At 39.9% G+C, this 23,250-nt stretch overlaps 1 protein-coding gene across 1 annotated transcript in view; it reads right to left on the reverse strand.

Moving 5' to 3' along the window:
• Window positions 1-18,977, reverse strand: part of oplah (5-oxoprolinase, ATP-hydrolysing) — a 41,902-nt gene extending 22,925 nt beyond the window's left edge. Inside the window, exons 1-9 of the mRNA XM_052610772.1 lie at window positions 18,542-18,977; window positions 18,147-18,318; window positions 17,793-17,984; window positions 16,091-16,205; window positions 15,779-15,902; window positions 14,440-14,635; window positions 14,198-14,363; window positions 13,801-13,939; window positions 12,059-12,126 (exon numbers count right to left, since the gene is read on the reverse strand). Coding sequence (XP_052466732.1) covers window positions 12,059-12,126; window positions 13,801-13,939; window positions 14,198-14,363; window positions 14,440-14,635; window positions 15,779-15,902; window positions 16,091-16,205; window positions 17,793-17,984; window positions 18,147-18,317 — 1,171 coding nt within the window. The 5' untranslated portion in view covers window position 18,318; window positions 18,542-18,977. The remainder of the gene's footprint in view (window positions 1-12,058; window positions 12,127-13,800; window positions 13,940-14,197; window positions 14,364-14,439; window positions 14,636-15,778; window positions 15,903-16,090; window positions 16,206-17,792; window positions 17,985-18,146; window positions 18,319-18,541) is intronic.
• Window positions 18,978-23,250: the final 4,273 nt, after the last annotated feature.

The following is a 23,250-nucleotide window of genomic DNA, read 5'->3' on the forward strand; positions in this document are numbered from 1 at the left end:
TGAATATGATTGACCTGAAGAAAGAAAGCTGTATCCTACAGTTGTCATACACAAACTCAATAAGATGAGACCAGATATTGAGCCTTTTTACAGTTATGGAATTGATGCAATTTGGTGCTGAACCATATTTATATTGTTATTTTGGGAGTATACTTAAGAAATCTGACATGAATTTCTCACAAATAGTTGGGAATTGCAAGTATATTAATCAACGCTCACCATACTGTAGCTGCATATTTTTTATTTTTTTTTAAATAGTTTTAGTCTTTTGTAGTAAAAAAGCACAGAAAATAGCAACATATTCTGATAAAGGAGACCTTGTGTCTTATGTCTGTATGTTATAGATAAATAAAATAATTTAATACTATGTATAGACATACATATCAGTGTGAGATTGACAAGTGTTCTAACATTTCTAATTATTTTTCTTATTTTTATTTCTTATTTGAGTCTTTTTGAGGACTTTGGCCTGAGGTGCACACCTTTCAGTAACTCTGGCAAATCATTCTGCTTGAGTAGTTTGAAGTTAGTGTGAATCATTTATTAAGAATATGTACATTTATTGTAATGGGTGCCTTAAAGTCGCCGTGAAATCAAAATAGAAAATTTGTATTTTTTAATGGAATACTATTGTGTGTATTATAAATAATTTATCCATGCACTTCACTTAATTATTAATTAACGTGCCCTCGTAATCTTTAATCAAAAACATTAACCTTCTCTCCCCCTCAAAATGACCCATCTTCTCTTCCGGTCATGAGCTATGGTGCAAGGGCGGAGCAAGTGACGTGAGAGGTAAACACAGGGATAAACAATGAGGAAAAACTGAAGCTGATGCTTCACTTTATAGAAATCAATGAATTGACCAGTGCTGACGCAAGCCATGGGGGAGTACACTACCCTTAAATGTTGAAAGGATATTAGGATATTACCACAACATTACTCTTAAGACATTGCAAACTATATATATATATATATATATATATAAAAAAAATATATATATATATATATAAAAAAAAATATATATTTTTTTTTTTTTTTTTTTTTATGAATATAACTTAACCTGATGGAGGTCATTCAGGTCACTCAGTCATTCAGGTCACAAAACTCTCGACTTTTGGTAGTTCCTAGGATAGCAAAGTCCACTAAAAGAGTAGAGCTTTTTTTGCATTTGGCTCCCAAACTCTGGAATAGTCTTCCTGATAATGTTCGGCGTTCAGACACACTCTCTTTGTTTAAATCTAGATTAAACACACATATCTTTCGCCAAGCATTCGAAAAATGCTGTGGCAGGGGAGGCGTGGTTCAGGGAGGTCTGTGACGGGAGAGAAAGTGAAGAGACGAGCGGTGGTAAGTGGGTCAAGTGAAAAACGATTTACACCCGGTTCTAATTGCAGTGATTGCCGTGGGGAAGTGGTACTTAATCCAGCCGTGAACCGGTGAGGAATGAGAGAGCTAAGGACTAGTGGAAGCTCAAAAGAAGAAGCAAGACTGTGTATTTCCCAGCAGTGGTTTAAATTAGGCGACTTTGTTTTATTTTTGTGTTGACTTAATATATTCCCACGAGCCTCAGAAATGCCAACCCTGGTCTCCTTCTTTCTACGAAAGTACATTATTACACTGGTGCCGAAACCCGGGAAGGAAGGAGAATGACACCGCCATGCAAACTCCATCAGGACCATCGAGAACGCTGTTTGCGGAGATCATCATCGTTCGTGGGCCTGCATCGGGAACACCATCAAGCCCTGCTGGACTTATGGGCTGACCACGAACATCGGTTTCAGGCAATGATGCAGGATGACTGCGAGCTGTTCCGGAGCTTGCTGGACCGGGAGTTTCGGATGAGGTCGGCTTCCCTCAGTTCCAACCCCGCCGCTCACATGCCTCTTATGAATATGGGGCCAGCAGATGATCCAGAAGCCTTTCTCGACCTGTTTGAGAGAACGTCCGAGGCATGTGGTTGGCCAACAGACAGCTGGCCGGTGAGAGTGATCCCGCTGCTGTCAGGGGAGGCCCAGAAGGCTGCTGAACAACTGCCCGTCCCGTACCTTCAGGTATATGCAGACTTATAAAGAGCAGTTCTCCAAAAGGGTCGGCCTCAGCCCCGAGCAACACCTTCAGCGCTTCCGTTCGTTGTAATTGACCGAAGCTGGCCGGCCCTTTGTCTTAGCACAGCAGCTCAGGGACTCGTGCCGCAAATGGCTGTTGGCCGGAGGTAGCGACGCAGAGACCATCATCAACAAAGTGGTACTGGAGCAGTTCATCTCTCGACTCCTAAAGAGAAACACCCAGTGGGTCCAGTGCCACCAGCCGGCATCGCTGGATCTGGCCATCCAACTAACGGAGGACACGCTGGCGGCGTGTTCCTGGGCCGGCCTGATGGCTTTGCGGGGATCCGGGCCATTTCGTGGATCTGTGCCTGGTCATGGAAGTGGGGACGTTGGTCCGGATCCCGGACGACCCGCAGACTGCCCCCGATCAAGCCGGGTTGAACCTAGCGACTTGGAGAGGCTAAACCTTTACAGTCGCCATGACTTTCCCCTGGAGCAGTCCCAGGATGAGACCCTCAAACATGCATTCGAGCAGGTCCGTTCCATTGATGGGCAGTTCCTCTATCCTGACTGCGCGCTCTCTTATCCATATTTTGCCGTTATTAAAGGACCCCTTCTTCGTGATTCCATGTTTTAAACTTTAGTTAGTGTGTAATGTTGTTGTTAGAGTATAAATAATATCTGTAAAATGCTAAAGCTCAAGGTTCAATGCCAAGCGAGATATTTGATTTAACAGAATTCGCCTACAGCCCTTTAGTTCCTGCAGTAATAACGTCACTAAACAGTTTTTTTGACTAACCACCGCCCACATGAATTCACAAACAGGGGGCGTGGCCTTGTTGCGCTCTGACGGAGAAGAAGGAAGAGCTGTTTGTTTTTGTCGCCATGTCGTTGAAACGCTGTTATTTTCATCTCTGAGTCCAATCACCTTTGTTTGGGCTTCCCAGGAACGCTGTATTTTGAGATTAATGGTTACAATTTATGTTTAACTCGGTTCCCGAACATTATAAGGCACATGTAAAACTATGTGCAGTTCATTTTGCTGAGGACAGCTTGCTGAGGACAACTTTCTCAATCTCAATCAGTTTAATGTCGGATTTGCACAAAGATTATTCTTGAAAGATGGAGCAGTTCCCTCTTTGTCTGGACCACAACTGGTAAGTGTATTTTATTATTTAAGTTGGTGCGTTTAACAGTTTCTGTAACGTATTACACTAAGGGCAAGGCTGTTCAGCTTTGTTAACTAAATGTTAGGGCTGTGCAAAAAAATGAATGCGGTTTTCATGCGCATCTCGTCAGTAAATACGCTCCTGTGATTATAAATACAAGCACGTGCGTTCTAGCCCAATCGTGTTACCAGGAGGGCAGCCTGCTCTCAGCTGCTGTCGAATCACAGCACAGGAACCGCTGGCCCAATCAGAACTCGTCACGTATTTCTGAAGGAGAGGCTTCATAGAACAAGGAAGTCATCAGCCCGTTTTTGTGACAGTGAAAACAGCGGTATACAGATAGTTGTATTGTGTAAAAAATACGGTGTTTTTTTACACGCGAAACATGAACACGTTATATTGCACATGGTAAACACAATCAAATCTACAAAAAAGCGCGTAAAAAGGGACCTTTAAGGATCGGTTGTATCGAGTGACCCACGACACTCAGACAAAGGAAGATACAACCCAATTATTAGTAACTCAGAGCTGTCAGGAAATGCTTTTACAGACGGCACATTGTAATCCAATGGCAGGGCATTTAGGTATGACAGCAACATTAAATCGTCTAATGACCCGATTTTTTTTTGGCCAAGCATTCACGAGAATGCCCAGATGGTGCGCGTCTTGTCGGGAATGTCAGTTGTTGAACCCACTGGCCACCCCAAAAGCGCCATTGCGCCCTCTTCCTTAGTGCAGGTCCCCTTCAAACCGAATTGGTATGGACCTCATCGGGCCATTAGAATGATCAGCATGGGGACATCGTTTTGCGTTAGTCATAGTGGATTACGCAACACGATATCCAGAGGCAGTGGTGCTCCGCAACAAAGTCGTGGCCTAATGGTTAGAGAGTTGGACTCCCAATCGAAAGGTTGTGAGTTCGAGTCCCGGGCCGGCAGGAATTGTAGGTGGGGGGAGTGCATGTACAGTTCTCTCTCCACCTTCAATACCACGACTTAGGTGCCCTTGAGCAAGGCATCGAACCCCCAACTGCTCCCCGGGCACCGCAGCATAAATGGCTGCCCACTGCTCCGGGTGTGTGTTCACAGTGTGAGTGGGTGTGTTCACTGCTCTGTGTGTGTGCACTTCGGATGGGTTAAATGCAGAGCACAAATTCTGAGTATGGGTCACCATACTTGGCTGAATGTCACGTCACTTTCACTGTTTCATTTAATCTGAAACGTTGGAATCCCAAAAGAGATTCTCACGGACCAGGACACCGCGTTTATGTCACGCACGTTACACGAATTGTACGAATTGTTGGGCATTAAAGCGGTACGTACCAGCATCTGTCACCCACAAACGGCCGGACTGGTCGAAGAACGACATTCAATGTCATGGACCTGAGAGCTAAACTCCATACACTGGGGCGCATCTCTATGGAGAATTTGCTTCAGGCCCAGGGCAGATAAAGCCATTTGTATAACAGGGGAAATAAGCTCAGAGTATTTGCACAGGGAGATAAAGTGCTCGTATTACTGCCAACCTCCAGCTCCAAGGAAGATCTCGGGCCAGAAGCGGTCTTTAAAGAAAAATCCCTCGCCCTGGCCCCGGGAGGGGATCACCTCTCGCCCTCGCAGCTCACTGACATCGGGCGTTTACGGTCCAAATTTGTAGACGTGTTTTCGCCCCTACCTGGTCATACTTATTTGATTCAGCACCATATTGAGACGGAGCCGGGCATGGTGGTTTGCAGCCGACCATATAGATTACCTGAACACAAGAAAAAAGTGGTTCAGACAGAATTAGAGGCGATGCTGGTGTTGGGAGTAATTGAGGAGTCCCACAGTGATTGGGCGAGCCCGATAGTTTTGGTGCCTAAAACAGACGGCTCGGCTCGGACATTAGACTTAACAAAAGGATATTGGCAGTTCCCATTTTCTCCCATATCCAAAGAAAAGACCGCCTTCACCACGCCGTTTGGATTACACCAATTCTTCGGCTTGTTCGGGGCCCCCGCTACATTTCAGCATCTCATGGATCGAGTGCTGCGACCCCATGCTGCATATATGGAGCATGTGAGGGCTGTCCTCGGGGCACTGAGACGGGCAGGGCTAACGGCCAACCCGAAGAAGTGCGCGGTTGGGCGGGTGGAGGTAGGGTATCTGGGTCACGGGCAGGTGTGTCCCCAAGTTGACAAGACTGCAGTGATTGTGACCTGCCCCAGGCCCAAGACCAAAAAGGAGGTGAGGCAGTTCCTGGGGCTGGCGGGATATTATAGGAAGTTTATTCCTGGTTATTCGACCTCACCAGCTTGTGACTGACCTCACTAAAAAGGAGGTACCAGTTGGCGGTGGGGGTTTGTTGTAGGGGAGGCGTGGTTCAGCAAGGTCTGTGACGAGAGAGAGAGTGAAGAGACAAGCGGTGGTAAGTGGGTCAAGTAAAAAACGATTAACGCCTGGTTCTCATTGCAGTTATTGGTGTGGGGAAGCGGTACTTAAACCAGCCGTGAGCCGGCGAGGGATGAGAGAGCTGTGGAATTCAAAGAAGAAGCAAGACTGTGAATTGCCCAGCAGTGGTTTGAATTAAGCATATCCGCAGGTGGTGCGACTTTGTTTTATTTTTGTGTTGACTAATAAATTACCACAAGCCTCAGAAACGCCAACCCTAGTCTCCTTCCTTCTTTCTACGAAAGAACATTATTACAAATGCATCTCATAATTTCTGACTGCAGTTGTATCTGATCAAATGTGAATTATTATTCTTTAGCTTGGGTTAAACTAATTAATTTTACTTTGTTGGAACAGCAGCTACACTAATTTTGTCTCTATTTGTTTCTCTGTTTTGCCACAGGATTTACATTCCAAGGTAACTAGGATTTACACAAGCTCCAGACTGGATCCAAAACACCTGAAAAGAGAAGATGCCAACCCCTCAGAGAACCTCAGAAAATACTAACCCTTAAACAACACACAGAACTAAGAAATATTGCTACTTATTATGCAATTACATAGTAATTGCTGTTAATAGTGTTCATTGTCTGGTTGACGATGTCTTGTATTATTTTTTCTGAAAATCACCACTTATAAAGCTAATACTAAATATTGTTTAAAGATGCTTTGCAATGGTTTGTATCGTAAAAAGTGCTATACAAATAAAACTGAATTGAATTGAACAGTGGCCAGGTCGTCATTGCAAATGAGAACTGGTTCTCAACTGACTTACCTGGTTAAATAAAGTACAAAAAAAAAAAAAAATCACTAAAAAAAAATTAAACAGTAGAGAAAAATAAAAGTGTATATATTATAAAAGTGAACGCTCAGCCACTCCTTCCTGGAGCACAATGACAGAATGAAAGGTCATGTGAAAAATGTAGAAATCAAGGGGAACACGGTGGAACCCAACACAGGCAGAAACTGAGACATTAATGCCATGTCCGGAGAAAAGAAGGTAACTCTACTAGGGATGTGAATTTCAAGCAAAAGTAATAATCGATAATCGCTGGGTATTATTCGATTAGTAGTCGATAATTGCCCCCTCCCGCGCATGCACACACACACACGCATAAACACACACCCATATAAAGAGAGAGAGGGAGAGAGACTATTAAGGCTTTCAATCTGTATGATAACAAACTGTTTAATGTATTAGAGAAAGGTCTATCCTAACCCAAGCCAATTGATGGTTGTATGATTGCTGAAATATTAATAAAACATAACCAAATGACGACACTTATTAACATAACAGCACATCTATTATCAACTGCTCACAAGACTGTAGGAGCCTATGACATTTCTATTTTTTAAAATGAGCATGAACATTCATAGCATTTTTTTTTTAGTTTACAGATTAATTAAGATTAGAACAGATTCATTCAGACATGAATATTAGGCTTAAAACACATTACGTGCTAAAACAGAATATCATAAAACACAGTATGCGCTAAAACATATTGTAAACAGCCTGAATGACAACACTAATTTGAACATTAATTTTAATGTCTGTATTTATAACAATAACCTATTTTATTTTTATTTTAAATGAGCATGTCCACAGTTGTAGTTATTGGCGGTACTCTCTGGCATTGTCTCCCTTCCCCCGCTGGCGTGTACTCACACTGCACTTCACACTCCAGGCCGGTATTCTGTCGATTTCTGATACCCTGTCAGATTTTGCTACCTCCCATGAAAAAAGAAGGTAGTACTTAATAAGGACCCGCCAATCCTAGGGGAGCTTTTGATTTAAACTACGTAACTAATACTAACTAATATAGAGCCTTACATGGCCCGGCCAGGGCTAATCAGATTTCTCTGTACGAGTCGCTGTCCTCATTACACAGCTGCTGCTGCAGCCATTATAATAGTTTAGTTTTGGTTTTTAATGGCAAAGTGGTCATATTTTGTTTCAATTCTTTATTAATTTAATTCAGAAATATGATTGGAACTTTTTATGTTGGTTAAATTCAAGTTTGTTTGCTTTGTAAATAACCTTACAAAGTGGCCAGCTCAGGATCATGAGCTGAGCATTTTTGTCAGTTTATCCTTCTAAAAAGAAAAAACAAAAATGTGTATATATATATATATATATATGTATATATATATTATATATATATATATATATATATATATATATATATATATATATATATATATATAATGTTTATAAAAATGTATAAAAAAAAGTATGTGGCACCTGTCATTCTTCCTGTTTAAAACAAAAAACAGCAATAGGCGTACTGACAAATGAATTGATTTATTTCACGAGAAACTCGTTTGTATTAAATTATTTCCAACATGCACTCAAATATTTATTCGTCATTATTTTCGTGCTGCAAATATTAAACAGGAAAATATCATTTATTCACATGCCGCATGAAAGGAGGCGAATATCTCACTACAGACTAAAGAGTGTAAAAACATTTATTGTTTAGATTAAAGAGTGTAAAAACATTTATTGTTTGTATTTTATCTTAAAATTGACAGAAGCCTGACATTTTATTCCTTCAAAAAATAAAAAATAATTTGAAAGCAGCTAGCTCGTAATCACAACTTAATACGTTAGAAATGAGAAGCTACTTGCTCAGCACAGTGGAGTGCATCGTTCTGTTAACTTTGTGATTCATTATTTTGAGTCATTTGGGACGCGGTGACACATAAGACCCTCTCACAACATATTGCTTTATAAATCTATTACGTTTGCCGCTCAGAAACGTTCACGTAATCATGCTGCACGTATCAGTAGTTCTGTGCTCCGGTGTTGGTCCTCACACTGCATGCATACCGCATGCTAATTAAACTGAAGCACTCTGGTCCACTTCTTCCAACCAACTGCGTCACAGAGCAATCACAGTCAACCGAACCGGGCTTTGGGGGTAAGACGCGCTCGGGCATGCTTCACATCCTTAGAACATAATCAGACAGCCTAATCGATAATCGGTCATTAAATCGACTAATCGAATATTCGAAAATCGTGACCCCTCCCTACTCTCTACAGGACACAGTAACAGACTTTTATGCCAAGTCTGTAACTGCGGGGCAATGGAGGACCCAGGATGGCACGGCAAGCCGAACACCAAACTCACCTCTTGCAATTTAACAGATATTACCTAACACGTGGGAGGACATGGGCTCCACCCGAAGATTATAGAATCTTGCAAAGGTGTTGGGACAGACCCTCCACTGCATTGTGTTAAGCCGCAATGGCAGCGACATAAAACTTCAAAGTGGAGAGGGACAGCCTCCTTTCCTGCAGCATGGGAAGCACCACACTAACAGAGCATCTCTGAGGGTCCTTTCAGTGGGAGGAACACCACTCAAGAAAAAGCTTCAAAGAATAGGCGTAACTTGCGTAAACCCCCGGGGCCAGCTGTGTACTAGCACATCCATGCTGAGGGGAGTCTTGGTCAAGAAATAAAACAGCCGGCAGTGGGAAGACTCTCGGAAAGCGAACAGGTCTACCTGGGGTTACCTGAATCAAAACTAAATAAGCTGAATCACCTGAGGATGATGTCTCCATTCTTTGGGGAGGGTAAGCTGTCGTGAGAGCACACGATTGAGCACATGATTGCGCTTTCCTGGAACATGAATGGCACACAGCGATTTAAGCCATGTCTGACTCCATAGGAGGAGATGGTGGGCGAGTTGTCATATGTAACGGAAACGTACATCGCCCTGGTGGTTGATATATGCCACTGTTGCTGTGTTGTCCATCCAGGCATGTACAGTTCATGCCTGCCGAAGAGCAAGCAGCACTGCTAGCAACTCAAGGCAACTGATGTGCCACTGCAGTCGAGGTCCTGTCCAGTTCATTGACTGTGCAAACAATGCTGAAGTGGTCTTATCTGTAACAGGCCGAGCGGCGCTGTCCTGCCCCTGAGCAAATTCAGGCAGTTCAGCAATGACTGCGTATGCTAATTTGTTTAATAGTCGATGAATCAATGCTTTGATTCGAGGAGCCTGATTTGACTACCAATCTAACAGTCGAATATTCTTGGGGTGTTATTGATTATGCCATTTTGACTGTATGGGGGAACTCAAATGTCTGATTTCACATAGAACATTCAGAGCCCCGCAGATATGTTCATGTGCATTTAGGCCCTTTTTGCAAATAGCCTATAAGACTTAATATTAACGCTATGTTGTATAAATAAAGAAGCGTATTCTATATGAAATTATGAGTTGAATCCGATTGAACATTAACTAAATGAGAGCACTATTGTAAAAAAACAAAAACAAAAATAAATTGTTATGCTTTCGGCGACGTTAAGTGTTAGCTATCTGTTCATCGAAACATTATTTACCCCGTTTATCTGCAAGGTGTTCATTACACATTTTCCCTGTGTGTTAACATCAGTAATTATGTTAGTCAAATGTCTGGGGCAGAGCAGGTGTTGAGGCTGCAGAGGGGCACCCTCGGCGACAATCAGATGAAGACCTGGCTCCCAGCAGCTCTGTGTTCGAAGAATCAGACTGGGCAAGATGTGCTTAATGGCCTCAATCTGATCTGGACTGCTGAGAACTGCTGGGCAAAGTCCTCAACAGTGTTGCTAAAGAGGCTGGCCTGGGTGACAGGGCATCTAGAAAGCGGACTTTGTCGGCGTCATGCATCTGCACCAGTTTCAGCCAAAGATGACACTCCTGAACCATGCAGGAGTACACATTTCCTGCTTCTACCCAGAGTCAGAACTTTCTCTAGTAACTTTTTCAGTGCCTTTGCCTGGTGTACCTGCAGGATGGCCATGGCATGTAGGACGGTGGCAGCCTGGCCCGCAGCCCTGTAAGCCTTGGCAGCCAGGGCTGACAACAGCTTACATGCCTCGGATAGGAGGCATCGAGGGTTCCTCCAGGTGGCGGCTTTTTTCGGGCACAAGTGCACCACAACGGCACGGTCCACATGAAGAATTTCCACATACCCCCTGCCCGCCTTGCCAACGAGGGTGGTGAGAAGGTAAGAGCTCAAACGCGCAGTGTACAGGGCTTTCCATGTTTTGGTGAGCTCTTCATGAACCTCCAGGAAGATAGGGGCGGAGCGTGGTTGAGAGTCACATCTGGGGCCCAGATACCAATCGTCCAGTCTTGAGTGCTCGGGAGAAGGTGGAGAGTTCACCTCCAGCCCGATACTCTTGGCCGCCCGGAGAAGCATGGCCATCAACTCAACCTTGGACTCCGACTGAGCAGTCACCATGGCGGGGGGCTGTTCAGCAGATTCTTCTGCTGACAATGATGCAGTGATAGACATCTTATCCTCTTCCGGAGTCCCGAAAGAGATGCTGGGTATGCCATGGGTCAAGCCAGTGCCATCAGTTGGGAGTTCAATGAGGCTACACTGAAAGGGGCCGGACTTCCGTGGGGGCTGGCCTAACGGAGCATTCCTGAAAGTGATCCTCAGGTAACCCGTCCCCCTCGTCTTTACGACCCAACAAACTGGGGAGGGTAGAGACCGAGGAAAGACTCATTATAAATGAAGACTCTCTAGCCTAGTGGTTAGAGAGTTTGACTTTTAACCCTAAGGTTGTGGGTTCGAGTCTCAGGCCAGCAATACCACAACTTAGGTGCCCTTGAGCAAGGCACCGAATCCCCAACTGCTCTCTGGGCGCCGCAGCATAAATGGCTGCCCACTGCTCTGGGTGTGTCTTCACGATGTGTGTGTTCACTGATGTGTGTGTGCACTTTGGATGGGTTAAATGCAGAGCACAAATTCTGAGTATGGGTCACCATACTTGGCTGTATGCCACATCACTTCACTTTTTTTAGTACTATTGCCACCACAATATCATGGAGACACTGTGTGTTTCATTGCAAAAGCCAAACTGCTTTGTTTTTCCTTCCACAAGAGGACACAACTAGAAATCAGTGGTTAAGTTTTATTTACAACATTGTTCCAGAACAGTACAACCCAAATATTCAAGTGTGTGTAGAGCATTTTACGGAGTTTCCTAAACCTGGTAAGGTAACATTTCCATCACACGCCCTGAGGTATTTGGACAATCACAACGCACTAGATAGCTGACCAGTCAGAGCACACCGCATTTTTCAGAATGATGTAAGAGTTTTTTAAACCTTAAACTGCGAACACATTGCATTACACAAAATAACATAATAATTTTAACAACGTCATATAACCCCTTAATGTCTTAACAAATATTAATGTGCCAATATTGGTACGTTTTCACAACTTGTCTTGTATATAGTAAATCAGTATGTGAACCAGCAACAGATGAGAGGCAACGAAGTTGTTAAACACAGACATGAGAAGAACAAGAATTCAATGGGAGCAAGTATTATGGCATTGTAGAAGGTTAAATGTACAAGCAAGAAGATGGAAAGACAGTGGGGCTGATAACCTAACAGCTGCTCTTACCCTTCCTATAGCAGGCAGGTCCGGGATGAGCACCAGCTGACTCTGGCCCCACAACAAACATCCCTGAACTGAAATACAGACAGACAACAGAAGAAATATTCACCTTTCCAAACTTACACAGTGTTACACCTCCTCCACATCAAACAACACAAAACAACACTTACAAGTAGGGCTGTGCGATTAATTGAAATCGTAATAAAATCACGATGTAAGTGTGCTTGAGTGATTTCCGTGGCCCCGACCTCCTGCAGTATGCTCTTCGAACAAATCAGACTGCAACGCGCCTAAGTGGAGCGTGAGAACAGAACAGACTGGGCATATGCCTAACTCCAGGTTCACACGCTATGTCTGTGATGTGTAGCCTTTTTTCTTTTCAAGCCCATGTTAACGGATCAGAACATTCATACTGCATGCAGTAAAAGATGAGAACGGAAAAGGTTAAGGTGTAAAAAGATTTAATATCTTGGGCATGAGCACAGAGAGATGTGAGTGCTAAGGATACAGGTTGAGCGAGAGGAGACACCTTTTAAGGCAGCATGTATCGGAGCCTTATACAGTCTATGATCTGAGCATGCGCGTCTGGTTTTGTTAGCAGAGCAAAGAAAATCTAAATGTGAGCGGATAGATTTGCGCCCGCGCATTATTTTAATGTGCTTTCGCGTTACAATAATGCGCTCTTGTTGCTGCTTCTGAACCGCGTACGCACTGCAGATGGAGTACATGTGAACCCTGGGCAAAAATATATTGGGCAAAAAATATAAAACCTGAGGCACCGATACAGTGAGCTCTATGACCACTGCATGAAAAAAAATGAAAAAAAATCCCTAGACACGGGTTTTATTAAATTTTTTAATTATGATTATTTTTTGACATATGTCTAGACATTTTGTTTGACATCTTTACTTGACTTATGTCTGTTCTAGAGACATGTTACAACTTTTTGATAAAGCTCTCATTGGTTTTCTTTTGTCTTATCTCCACACCAAGTACCAACTGGTATTCTACAGGGCTCTGTACATGGACCACTCTTATTCCATCTTTATACCAATTCACCACAGCTCATTGCAACTTCTGTCAATCTTACACAGATGATACTCAATTAAAGTACTCTTTTCCACCTTCTGACAATCAGATGTCCTAACCAATTAAATTATTAATTATAATTTATCATTTATTCCTTCATCATGAACACCCACATGCCACTGGTTCTTACTTAACTCTCTTAACAAACCTAACTAAGGCCCCGTCCACACGGAGACGCGTTTCGCTGTATACGCATACTTTTTTGAGAGTGAAACTGATATTTTTTGAAAACGGGTCCCAGAGTGGATAAATTCTGCCTTTGTATTTTCGTGTGGACATTTTTTGACATCATCAGCCCACATCTTGCCCCTAGTCAGACACCTCTACGTCACGTAACAGCAATAAAAACATGAACACACACTGAACGATTGTCGCAAGGTTTATGAGCATAGTCCTTGTCTTCTCCATTTTTAGTGTATATCTGTGGCAGAATTACAGCGCCACATGCTGATCTGGCATGTATACTACATCGTTTTGTGTGGACGTGGAAGTTTTTGAGACGAGAAAAAAAAAAAAGATCAGATATGGAAACCTCTGGCTTCATGTGGACGTAGCCTAAATGTACAAGCATGCTATACAATGTGTGTTATAATGGTTAAAAATGGTTCAAACAAATTTAAATTACATTGTTAACTAGATTCATATTGTATGTTTGTTACCGAAAGAACAGTCGAGAGCCTCCTCCTGCGGCTACAGTGCTGATGTCAAGCTGTGGAGCCTGCAGGGTGATGCCAGAGATAGTTGCTTCAAACACGTGTTCATACTGTCCAGCGTATCGGCTCACGTCTGTAGATGTGCCTGTACAAACAAATCCTTCAACAATCTCTTTTCTGAATTTACTGCATGCTCAGCGTGAACAAATACAAACATAAAAGATATGTAATCAAAGGCACGATTTGTAGTGAATAACAACATAAATTTTTGTCATTTCCTCAAACAAGACTGCAGAAGGCAATGTTTTAAACAACATGAGGGTAAGTAAATGATGATGGGAGTTTCATACTCGGATGAACCAGTCTATTAAACCTTCAGGAGATACATTTACACATCTCTCACCTCCCATGTCAAAACCAATGACGGGCTTATTTTCCATAAACCCATAACATGTGACAGCATAGCCCACGACTCCTCCAGCTGGACCAGAAAGTACTGCCCGAGAACCACAGAACTGCTCCATTGGTGTCAGCCCACCATCTGACTGCATGAATAACACATCCACATCCTGAGAGAGGGGGAGACGGGGTATTAAATTAAGGGGTACTAATAAAAGCTTGATAAAATAAACCTCACAGACATACCTTCAAGCCTCCTTTAAAGCCTTCAGAGAATTCAGTGAGGTAAAGGTGTATTTTAGGTGTGAGATAAGCATCAGCACAAACAGTGTACCCACGAGGCACTGCTCGCACCATGGGCATCACCTCACTGGAAAGAGACACCTGAGTGAAACCAAGACGCTTTGCCAAAGAGCCCACTGCCTTCTCATGTGCTGCCCATCTGAAACACACACCAACAGGAATGAGTAATATGCTTTCATTCAACATTATCAGATGTCTCCGTATGCTTTAATTCAGTGTTTTATATAATGCCACATTGGGCATACCTTCTGACACCCAGGTGTCCTCGTGACACTGCAATATGAGTTCTTGCACTTTGCATTATTTGTTTATATTGGTGTTTTACTGTTTTTACTTCCCCCTTGATTGTAAGCAGTGTTTTGCAGATGAGTAAGTGTACTAGTTAGACTAGCAGACCAAATTGTCTCTTGTTTCTATGTACTTTTAAATTACACCACATTAGATTATAGCGAGGCCTGAGTCAGTTGAAGTGGAAATATTTAGATTATTGGCATTAAATTGACAAGAATAAAAAAAAAAATATAATAATTGTTGAGAAACTTAATATAATTGTGAGTAATCTTAAGTTATTTAAACAATGAAACAGCAAAGTTATGTATGCATTCAATGATATTGACAAATTCGTCTACTGTGAAACAAGCTGTACTATTATGGAATCTTTGCATAGTTTTCTGTAAACAAACTTAAAATGTTGGACAAGAAAACATTAATACCACTACTATGAAAGTATTTAACTTTTAAAATGTTTATAATGAATTATATATAGGCCTGCATGATTTGGCCAACAATAGATTGCGATTATTTTGTTATATTGTTATGAACTGCTACTGCGTTATATTTATATTGCAACCTTTAAACTGTGATAAGACATATCACTATTGCTGAGACATTCAGACACAAAGAGCAAAGACTTTAACACTAATGGAAATGTGACTCTTAGGGGTGTTCACACTTAGGTTCACTCTTTGTAAGAACCAACTAAAACTACTAAAGAGTACAATACTAATATTTACGTCTTAAATTCTTCCCTTTCTAATGTCAGAATATTTGTGAAATACCATGTCACAGAATAATGTTAGAAATTATATCAATTTGAATTAAGTTTGTTCAGCCATTTGTTTATTTTAATATTGCATTACATTCAATTTAATTAATTACTAGCTTTTCACCTTGCAGTTTCCTTGTGAATATCAGACTGCCGAAGGCCATGATTGACTAATCAGAATCAAATATTCCAGTCATTTAATAAATACATCAAATGTATATAATGATCTATACACACGTGTAAGAATGGAGTAGCAGCACTGCTATACTGCTGATGCCTTTGGATTGCACACGTCTCAAATCCTGCTCCAGACGCTGAAGATCCAGTTCTTGCCACACCTCCAGACTTTCTCCAGTACTGCCTGAGCGAAAAAGAGATTCCATGCACGTGACATTACTGATACTTTCTGAGGTTGTATAAACCAATAAAACTTTCCTACGACATAAACATAAAATGTTAGTATAGGTTTTATTAATTTTTATTTAATTATTTTTTATATAGAATACATAAAAGTCCTTTATTACAAAATACCAAGAAAATCTTAATCACCTTTCACTATTCGTTTGGGCTCATTTCTGGGTAGCTGACAGGAATCTTGTCTGAGAATAACCCTCTCCTCTACTTCAATCACCTCCTCGTACAGAACATCCGGCATACACACCTCCTAAAACAACAAACACTTTAATACAAACAACAACAAGACACTTGATTGTCTAAGTCTTTCATCAAAGCAACTTGAGAAATGGAAACAGGAATCATGGCAGACAGGGTTCCTGCAGGTTAGTTTGGGACGGCTAGGTAGTTAATATAGTTAGTTTGTGTTGTTCAATAATTGACTTTATAATACCAAAAGCTGAATTAACTGCAATTTGTAAAAAATAACCTACTGTACTGTACACAGTACACTCACATGCACAAACAACCCCGCTCTTATTATAGAATTATCGTCTTGAGTTAAACTAAAAGCATTGCTAAAACTGCCAACTCAAATGTTTTTATTTTTTTTTACCTTTTTAACATTACCTCCAGGAAAATGAATCTACATTTGTATTGCACACATGTAGAATTGTATCTTCCCCCAATAGCTTGGTACAACACCACACTATCACAACACTAGAATTCACTATTCAACATGTCAGAGTAAAACTATTCAGAAACCAGCAAAAAAAAAAAAAAAAAAAACTAGGTAAATATAAATATCAAGCCTTTATTTTGGCCAAAATAAATTGTCTAACTGAGACAACTTGCCCAGAGCCATCATTTATGAAAAATACCCTTGTCCTAGGAACAGTGTTAAACCTTTCTGTTAAAATGTAACTTCTCTTACTATATGTGGGTTAAATTTTTGACCAAGAGCTACAAACATGATGATACAGCAATTTTACAATGCAGAATTCACAAACTTGATTCCAATGTTAAACCGGATTTTTGAAACCAACATACAAAACCTCTACTAGAGAAGATAAGCTTTTATGACTCCAAACTATCCTAGGACATAAGTCCACTAAAGGAGAAGAGCATTTTCTCACCTGGCTTAATCTCTTCATGCAAGCATTCACATAATGAATCTCATATTGAATCTCACAATTGTAAAATCGCTTTTAATGAGCTTCTGCCTAAGATTTATTTCATGTTAGCTAACTGTATGATTCTATTATTTTGAACTGTTCACTTGAGGAATTGACATTGCCTGGATATGTTCACTTCTGATAAAATATCACTCTAAATTTAAATGCAGACACATGCATTTTCTACAAAGCTGCTTTGAAACAATGTGTATTGTGAAAACTTTTTATGAATGACTAAATTCTAACCAGTAGTGGAGTTTCATTTTTCATGTAATTTGTGTCGGTTTACGTACAGATCTGTTTTTGCTTACTTCTGTCAATTGAAAATCATTTACTTTACAAGCCCTTGGATTTTTTTCCCTGCCTGCACAAGTAGCAGTTGAGCGGTCTCTGTGGAGAGCATTACATTGGTTGGACTTACTTGAACAAAAAATATGCTGTTTTACTGAATAAGGCGGTGGCTGCCATATCTGACAGAAATAGTTAAAGTAGGAAGTCGTTTTGAATTCAGACAGTGTTTTTGGAACACCTGCATTAAACTGAATGAACAGAGACCTTTCATTTGTGTACAAAATGAATGAGAATCTGATCACCAACTGATCTCCAAATGGGTCAGAATGAATCTTTTTAGTGAAAAGAATCGAAAGTTACTGGGATGAGTCTACATCATCAGCACTACTCACCAGATCAAACAGGGCAGGTCGTGCTTGCGTGCCAATATGTAACAAGTCCCGAAATCCGCGTGTTACTAGCAGTGCTGTTCTCTCACCCTGTCGCTCCAGTAAGGCATTAGTCGCCACTGTGGTGCCCATCCGAATCCAGCCAATCTGAGTAGTGTCCAAGGGCTGATCTCGAGCAAAGCTCTGCCCCGTCTCCTTTTTAATTCATAAACCCAACAAACAAAAAGATTTCCATGCGATACTTGGGCAGAAATCTGATTCTTATCTTCTATCATTCCCAGATCAAATCCATAACCACAAACTTAGCTCTTTCCAATAAGCTTCTAAGTCAAAATATATTGATGTCTTCCTCCTTACCTCCTCCAGTACTCGGCGGATGCCCTCAGTAGGAGCGTCTCTGTAGTTCTGGGGGTCATGTGACAGCAGTTTTAGGACTCTCTCCCTACCATCAGGCAAGCGGGCGAACACATCTGTGAAGGTTCCTCCCCGATCAATTGCAAAATCAAACTTCCCTTTAGTTTCAGCCATGCTGGGATGGGAAACAGACTGTCATTGCAGTGAGCATTCACAAAAGTTTTGTAAACAAGACTCAGCAAGCTCACAAAGGCTATTTTATGAAGGCCGTGATACATCAAAAAAACAGCATTTATTTGAAATATAAAACATTATAAATGTCCTCTTTACTGTGACTTTTTTTAACCAATTTAACAAGTCCATGCTATTATTATAATAATTTTGTTGATTTTACTTACCCCAACAATTTTAAATGGTAGAATGAAAATCTGTCTTCAATTAGTAATTCTCATGTCATTCCAAATATGAATGATTTTATTTATTTTTTGAAAATGTCTCAGTGTTTTTTGTTTAACCATACGATTAAATTGAATGGGGTCCAGTACTGTTTGGAACCCAAATGTCATTCTTCGAAATATCTTCTTTTGTGTGTGTGTTTGTTTTTCTCGAAGTGATGATAATAAACTTTAATCCGAAGCAAATTCTTTAAAAGGTAACGTTAAGTAAGTGAAGGACAGATATTCTTCCATGTCAAAATGAAATAAATTATGTTTGGAACGATCACTTCCAGTTAGAACCTTACAGTCTATGGTTAGAACGTACCTTTGCAAATAATTAATCAATAGTTATTCTGCAGACTACATTTCTTAAAAGCGTGTGAAAGAATAAACGCAAGCACAATCTCTTTGACCTTAACTAAACTACATCACACACATTGCAATGTTTGTCATTATAACGGTGCGCGCATGCACACATACTGCTACTAACACTATTATTTAGCGCTGTTGTACTTACACTTCAGACCAGACGATGAAAAATAAGACAGGAACAAACCCTCTTCTTCTCTTGTTGCAACGTTTACCACTACCGTGGTGAAGCTTCACTCCACCAATCAGATGCGAGTAAAGTTCAGCACCGCCTCTGCTACACCGCCCCCGCCTCCGCCTTCTGAGATATCACGTGACTAAGCCCGCGCTCTCACACACCTGGCTCGTCACACGCGTGATTGCGTAAAAAGCCGAATAGTTGAGCCTCCTAAAAAGCGATAACTTTAGTTCACCCATTACAAACCGTAAACTGTTAAGCATAAAATACAATTACATAATGTTTTCCTATGTGTTTTGGGCAATATATCCCATTCGGATCTAATTGTTTTAAGTCACCTTGTAATTGTAATATTTTATTTTCAAGTAGAAATTATTTAATTTACTCCCCTCATGTACATTTGATTTAAAGCATATTTACATTGCACTAAATAGTTTGTCAGAACCATAGACTGTATAAAAACAGAACATGAAATTAGTCGCCAAACAAGGGTTTCATGTAACCAAAGTTCCTGTCTATACAGTATAGCTTGCATTCGATTTGCATTTACTGTATTTTCATTTAATTAGCTCATTAAGTGCACCAAAAATTATTTGCATTTTTGTATTCCCAAATAATTTCCTATGGCGGTAGATTTAATACAATTTTGGCTATCAATGGGTGACACCCATAGACTGTATAAAAACAGGTGACACCCAGTCTATGGTGACACCACACATTAATATTGCCATCTGTCGACTCTTTTGAGGAATACATTTTGACAAACATATACCATTTTCAGTTGTTTATGCTTACTGGTTTTTTTATCCTCAGTGCCCTTCAAACCCTTATATCTGGTATCGTTTGAAGAAAAAAAGTTTACTTTATTTAACATTGTAGGCCGTCTTTCAGCCAATCAGCGGCAAAGTATCTTGTTGTCATGACAACAAATTGGCGCTTGCTGGAGCTGCCCTTTGTTGCCTTCTCAGTAGAACTGTGCAGAAGATTTTTATTCTATGGTGTCACAGACTACTTTTATGTCTGTACAACTCCAGATTGAACTGAGTGAGTCTCGCGTTGGACGCTATAGAGATAAGTGAAGTCTACTGAAGCTGATAATATAGAAACGAGAAAACATACAGAAATTTACTTCAAAAACACCTGATTGTCCAAGAAGTATTTATACTAAAATTATTGATGTTATTTTCTTAAATTATTGTTTACTGTTTTCTTCTGTTTAAACAACAAACTAGAGCTTTTGAATAAAGGCGAAAAGATGCCTGAATCTTTCCTGAGAAAAATTGGTTGTTAGTATAAAACTTACAATTTAAATATTTTTGTTCATATTAAAACAGCAAACTGCAAATTTGAACATGGAAAGCTGCCTGAATCTTTCTTGGGATGATTTTCGATTTCAGGTAAGAAAGTAGTTATTTTTAAGTTGTTAAGAGAACTTATAATTAACTATATGATTTTGTGTGTGTGTGTGTGTGTGTGTGTTTTGTGTTGAAACAAATAAACAAACTGCAACATCTGAATGAAGGGGAAAGCAGCCTGTATCTTTCTTGTGATGATTTTTAATATCAGGTAAGAAAAAGTACAAATATTTAAATTGTTAATAGTACTCATAATTAACTATATTGCTGTGTGTGTGTTTTGTATTGAAACAAAACAAACTGCAACATCTGAATGAAGATGGAAAGCGGCCTGAATCACTCTTGGGATGGTTTTCAATTTCAGGTAAGAAAAAGTACTTATTTTTAAATTGTTAACAGTACTCATAATTTACTATATTGTTTTTGTTGTGTGTGCGTGTGTATTTTGTGTTGAAACAAACTACAACATTTGAATGAAGGGGAAAGCAGCCTGAATCTTTCTTGGGATGATTTTAATTTCAGGTAAGAAAAAGTACTTATTTTTAAATTGTTACTAGTACTCAAAATTGACTATATTGTTGTGCGCGTGTTTTGTAGTGAAACAAAATAAACAAACTACAACATTTGAATGAAGGGGAAAGCAGCCTGAATATTTCTTTAAATAATTTTCAGTTTCAGGTAAGAAAAAGTACTTTTTTTTCGTTTGTCAGTAGAACTCATAATTAACTGTATTGTGTTTTGTGTTTGTGTGTGTATCTGTGTGTGTGCGCGCTTCTATTGAGAAAAAAACAATCAGAATGAAGATGGAAAGCAGCCTGAATCTTTCTTTGGATGATTTTCGATTTTAGGTAAGAAAAAGTACTTATTTGTAAGTTGTTAATATAACTCATAATTAACTGTTTTGGTTGTTCTTTGTGTGTGTGTATTTTGTATCGAAACAAACTACAACATCTGAATAAAGGGAAAAGCGGCCTGAATATTTCTTGGGATGATTTTCAATTTCAGGTAAGAAAAAGTACTTATTTTTATGTTATTAACAGAATTCATAATTAACTACCGTATATTGTTGTGTGTGTTTCATACTGAAACAAAACAAACAAACTGCAACATCTGAATGAAGGGGAAAGCAGCCTGTATCTTTCTTGGGATGATTTTAGATTTCAGGTAAGAAAAAGTACTTACTTTTAGTTTGTTAATAGAACTCATAATTAACTTTTTCATTTGTATTGAAAGAAAAAAATTGCAACATTTGAATGGACCATGGAAATTGGACCAAATCATTCCTCAGGCAAGAAAAATGACCTATTTTGAGGTTGTTAATAGAACTCATAAATGCTATTGTGTTTTTGTTTGTTTGTTTGTTTGTTTGTTCCTTTTTATGTATTGAAACTGCAAATTTTGTATGAAAATGGAAAGCATTTTGAACTATTATATGGCATTAACCCTATAAAGTCTGTCTCAATTTTGATATGTGAACTAAGACCTCTAAATGATCAATCAGCATGATCAGAAATGGGAGGTGATGTGGAGAGACACAAGGAGACAAAGGAATTGTTGAATAAAGCTGGTATTTTTGTTTTCTTTGCTTACGAAAAGTATTCTTGTCACTTCATAACATTAAAGTTGAACCACTGATGGCAGATGGACTATTCTGATGATGTCTTTCATACTTTTCTGGACCTTGACAGTGTAACTAACTTGGCAGTCTATGGGACAGTCACAGGCCTCCTTGTTTTCATCCAAAATATCTTAAATTGTGTTCCAAAGACGAAAAAAGCTTTTACAGGTTTGGAACAACATGGGGGAAAGTGATTTATAACAAAATGTTCATTTTGGGGTGGAGTATCCCTTTAAGCCCTGTCAAGTGTCCAGTATTGAACGTCATTCTCCTATGTGTCTCTGCCTGCTTTTAGTTACCCCGTGTTCGATTAATAAAGACTTTTATGATGTTCAGCCCACGTCTCCTTGTTTTTCGTATTGCCGTAGAAGTTAATTGTGACATACACTGTTAAAAATCACTGTAAAATAACAGCCAAATTTCGACAGTAACATACTGTTTTTCAATAAAAACAATGCATTCTGGGTAATATTCATCATTTTCGAGAAGGTAGCCTGCTGCCATATATCGTAAATTAACAACGTTCAAAGTTGACACTCAGTGGCTGTGTTTCAAATCACACCCTACACCCTCATTCACTATCCCTACATGAGTTTACTAATATAGTCCACCTGACAGTGACAATGAAAACTGATGAGTGAATTCAGACACTGATCAACAGCTGCTGTTAATGAGTAGAATCAATGAAGAAGAAGAAAAAACAAGACAAATACATGAAATACAACTGACTTCAGCCACAGCCTTAGATGAGATCAACTGAAGATTTAAACAATCAACAAACAGCTTTACCAACTTCACTCATTACTTACCAGACTGACTTTATTTCTGTCAGATCAGAGATCAACAGATCTCTACAGAGATTTAGATGATAATATTACTGTTTCGTTTGATGTCACCATTGTGGAGATCAGGGTTTGCTTTAGTTGGGCTCCTGACCCTTGACTTTTGTACTTTAAATTTTGTTACAGCAATATTAATATTCATAGTCAAGTGATTATGGCTGTTTCTGTCATGCATTATCTACTAGACTGAGTGTTGCTATAGTACTCAAATATTAATTTGGTATTGAAATATGTTAGTGAGTTACACAATTTTCTGTTTCTTCAATTTAATAAGATGATTGAGCAGTAATGTAATAACCAGAACATAC

The sequence above is a fragment of the Carassius gibelio genome, chromosome A12 (assembly GCF_023724105.1).
Source record: "Carassius gibelio isolate Cgi1373 ecotype wild population from Czech Republic chromosome A12, carGib1.2-hapl.c, whole genome shotgun sequence".
NCBI lineage: Eukaryota > Metazoa > Chordata > Actinopteri > Cypriniformes > Cyprinidae > Carassius > Carassius gibelio.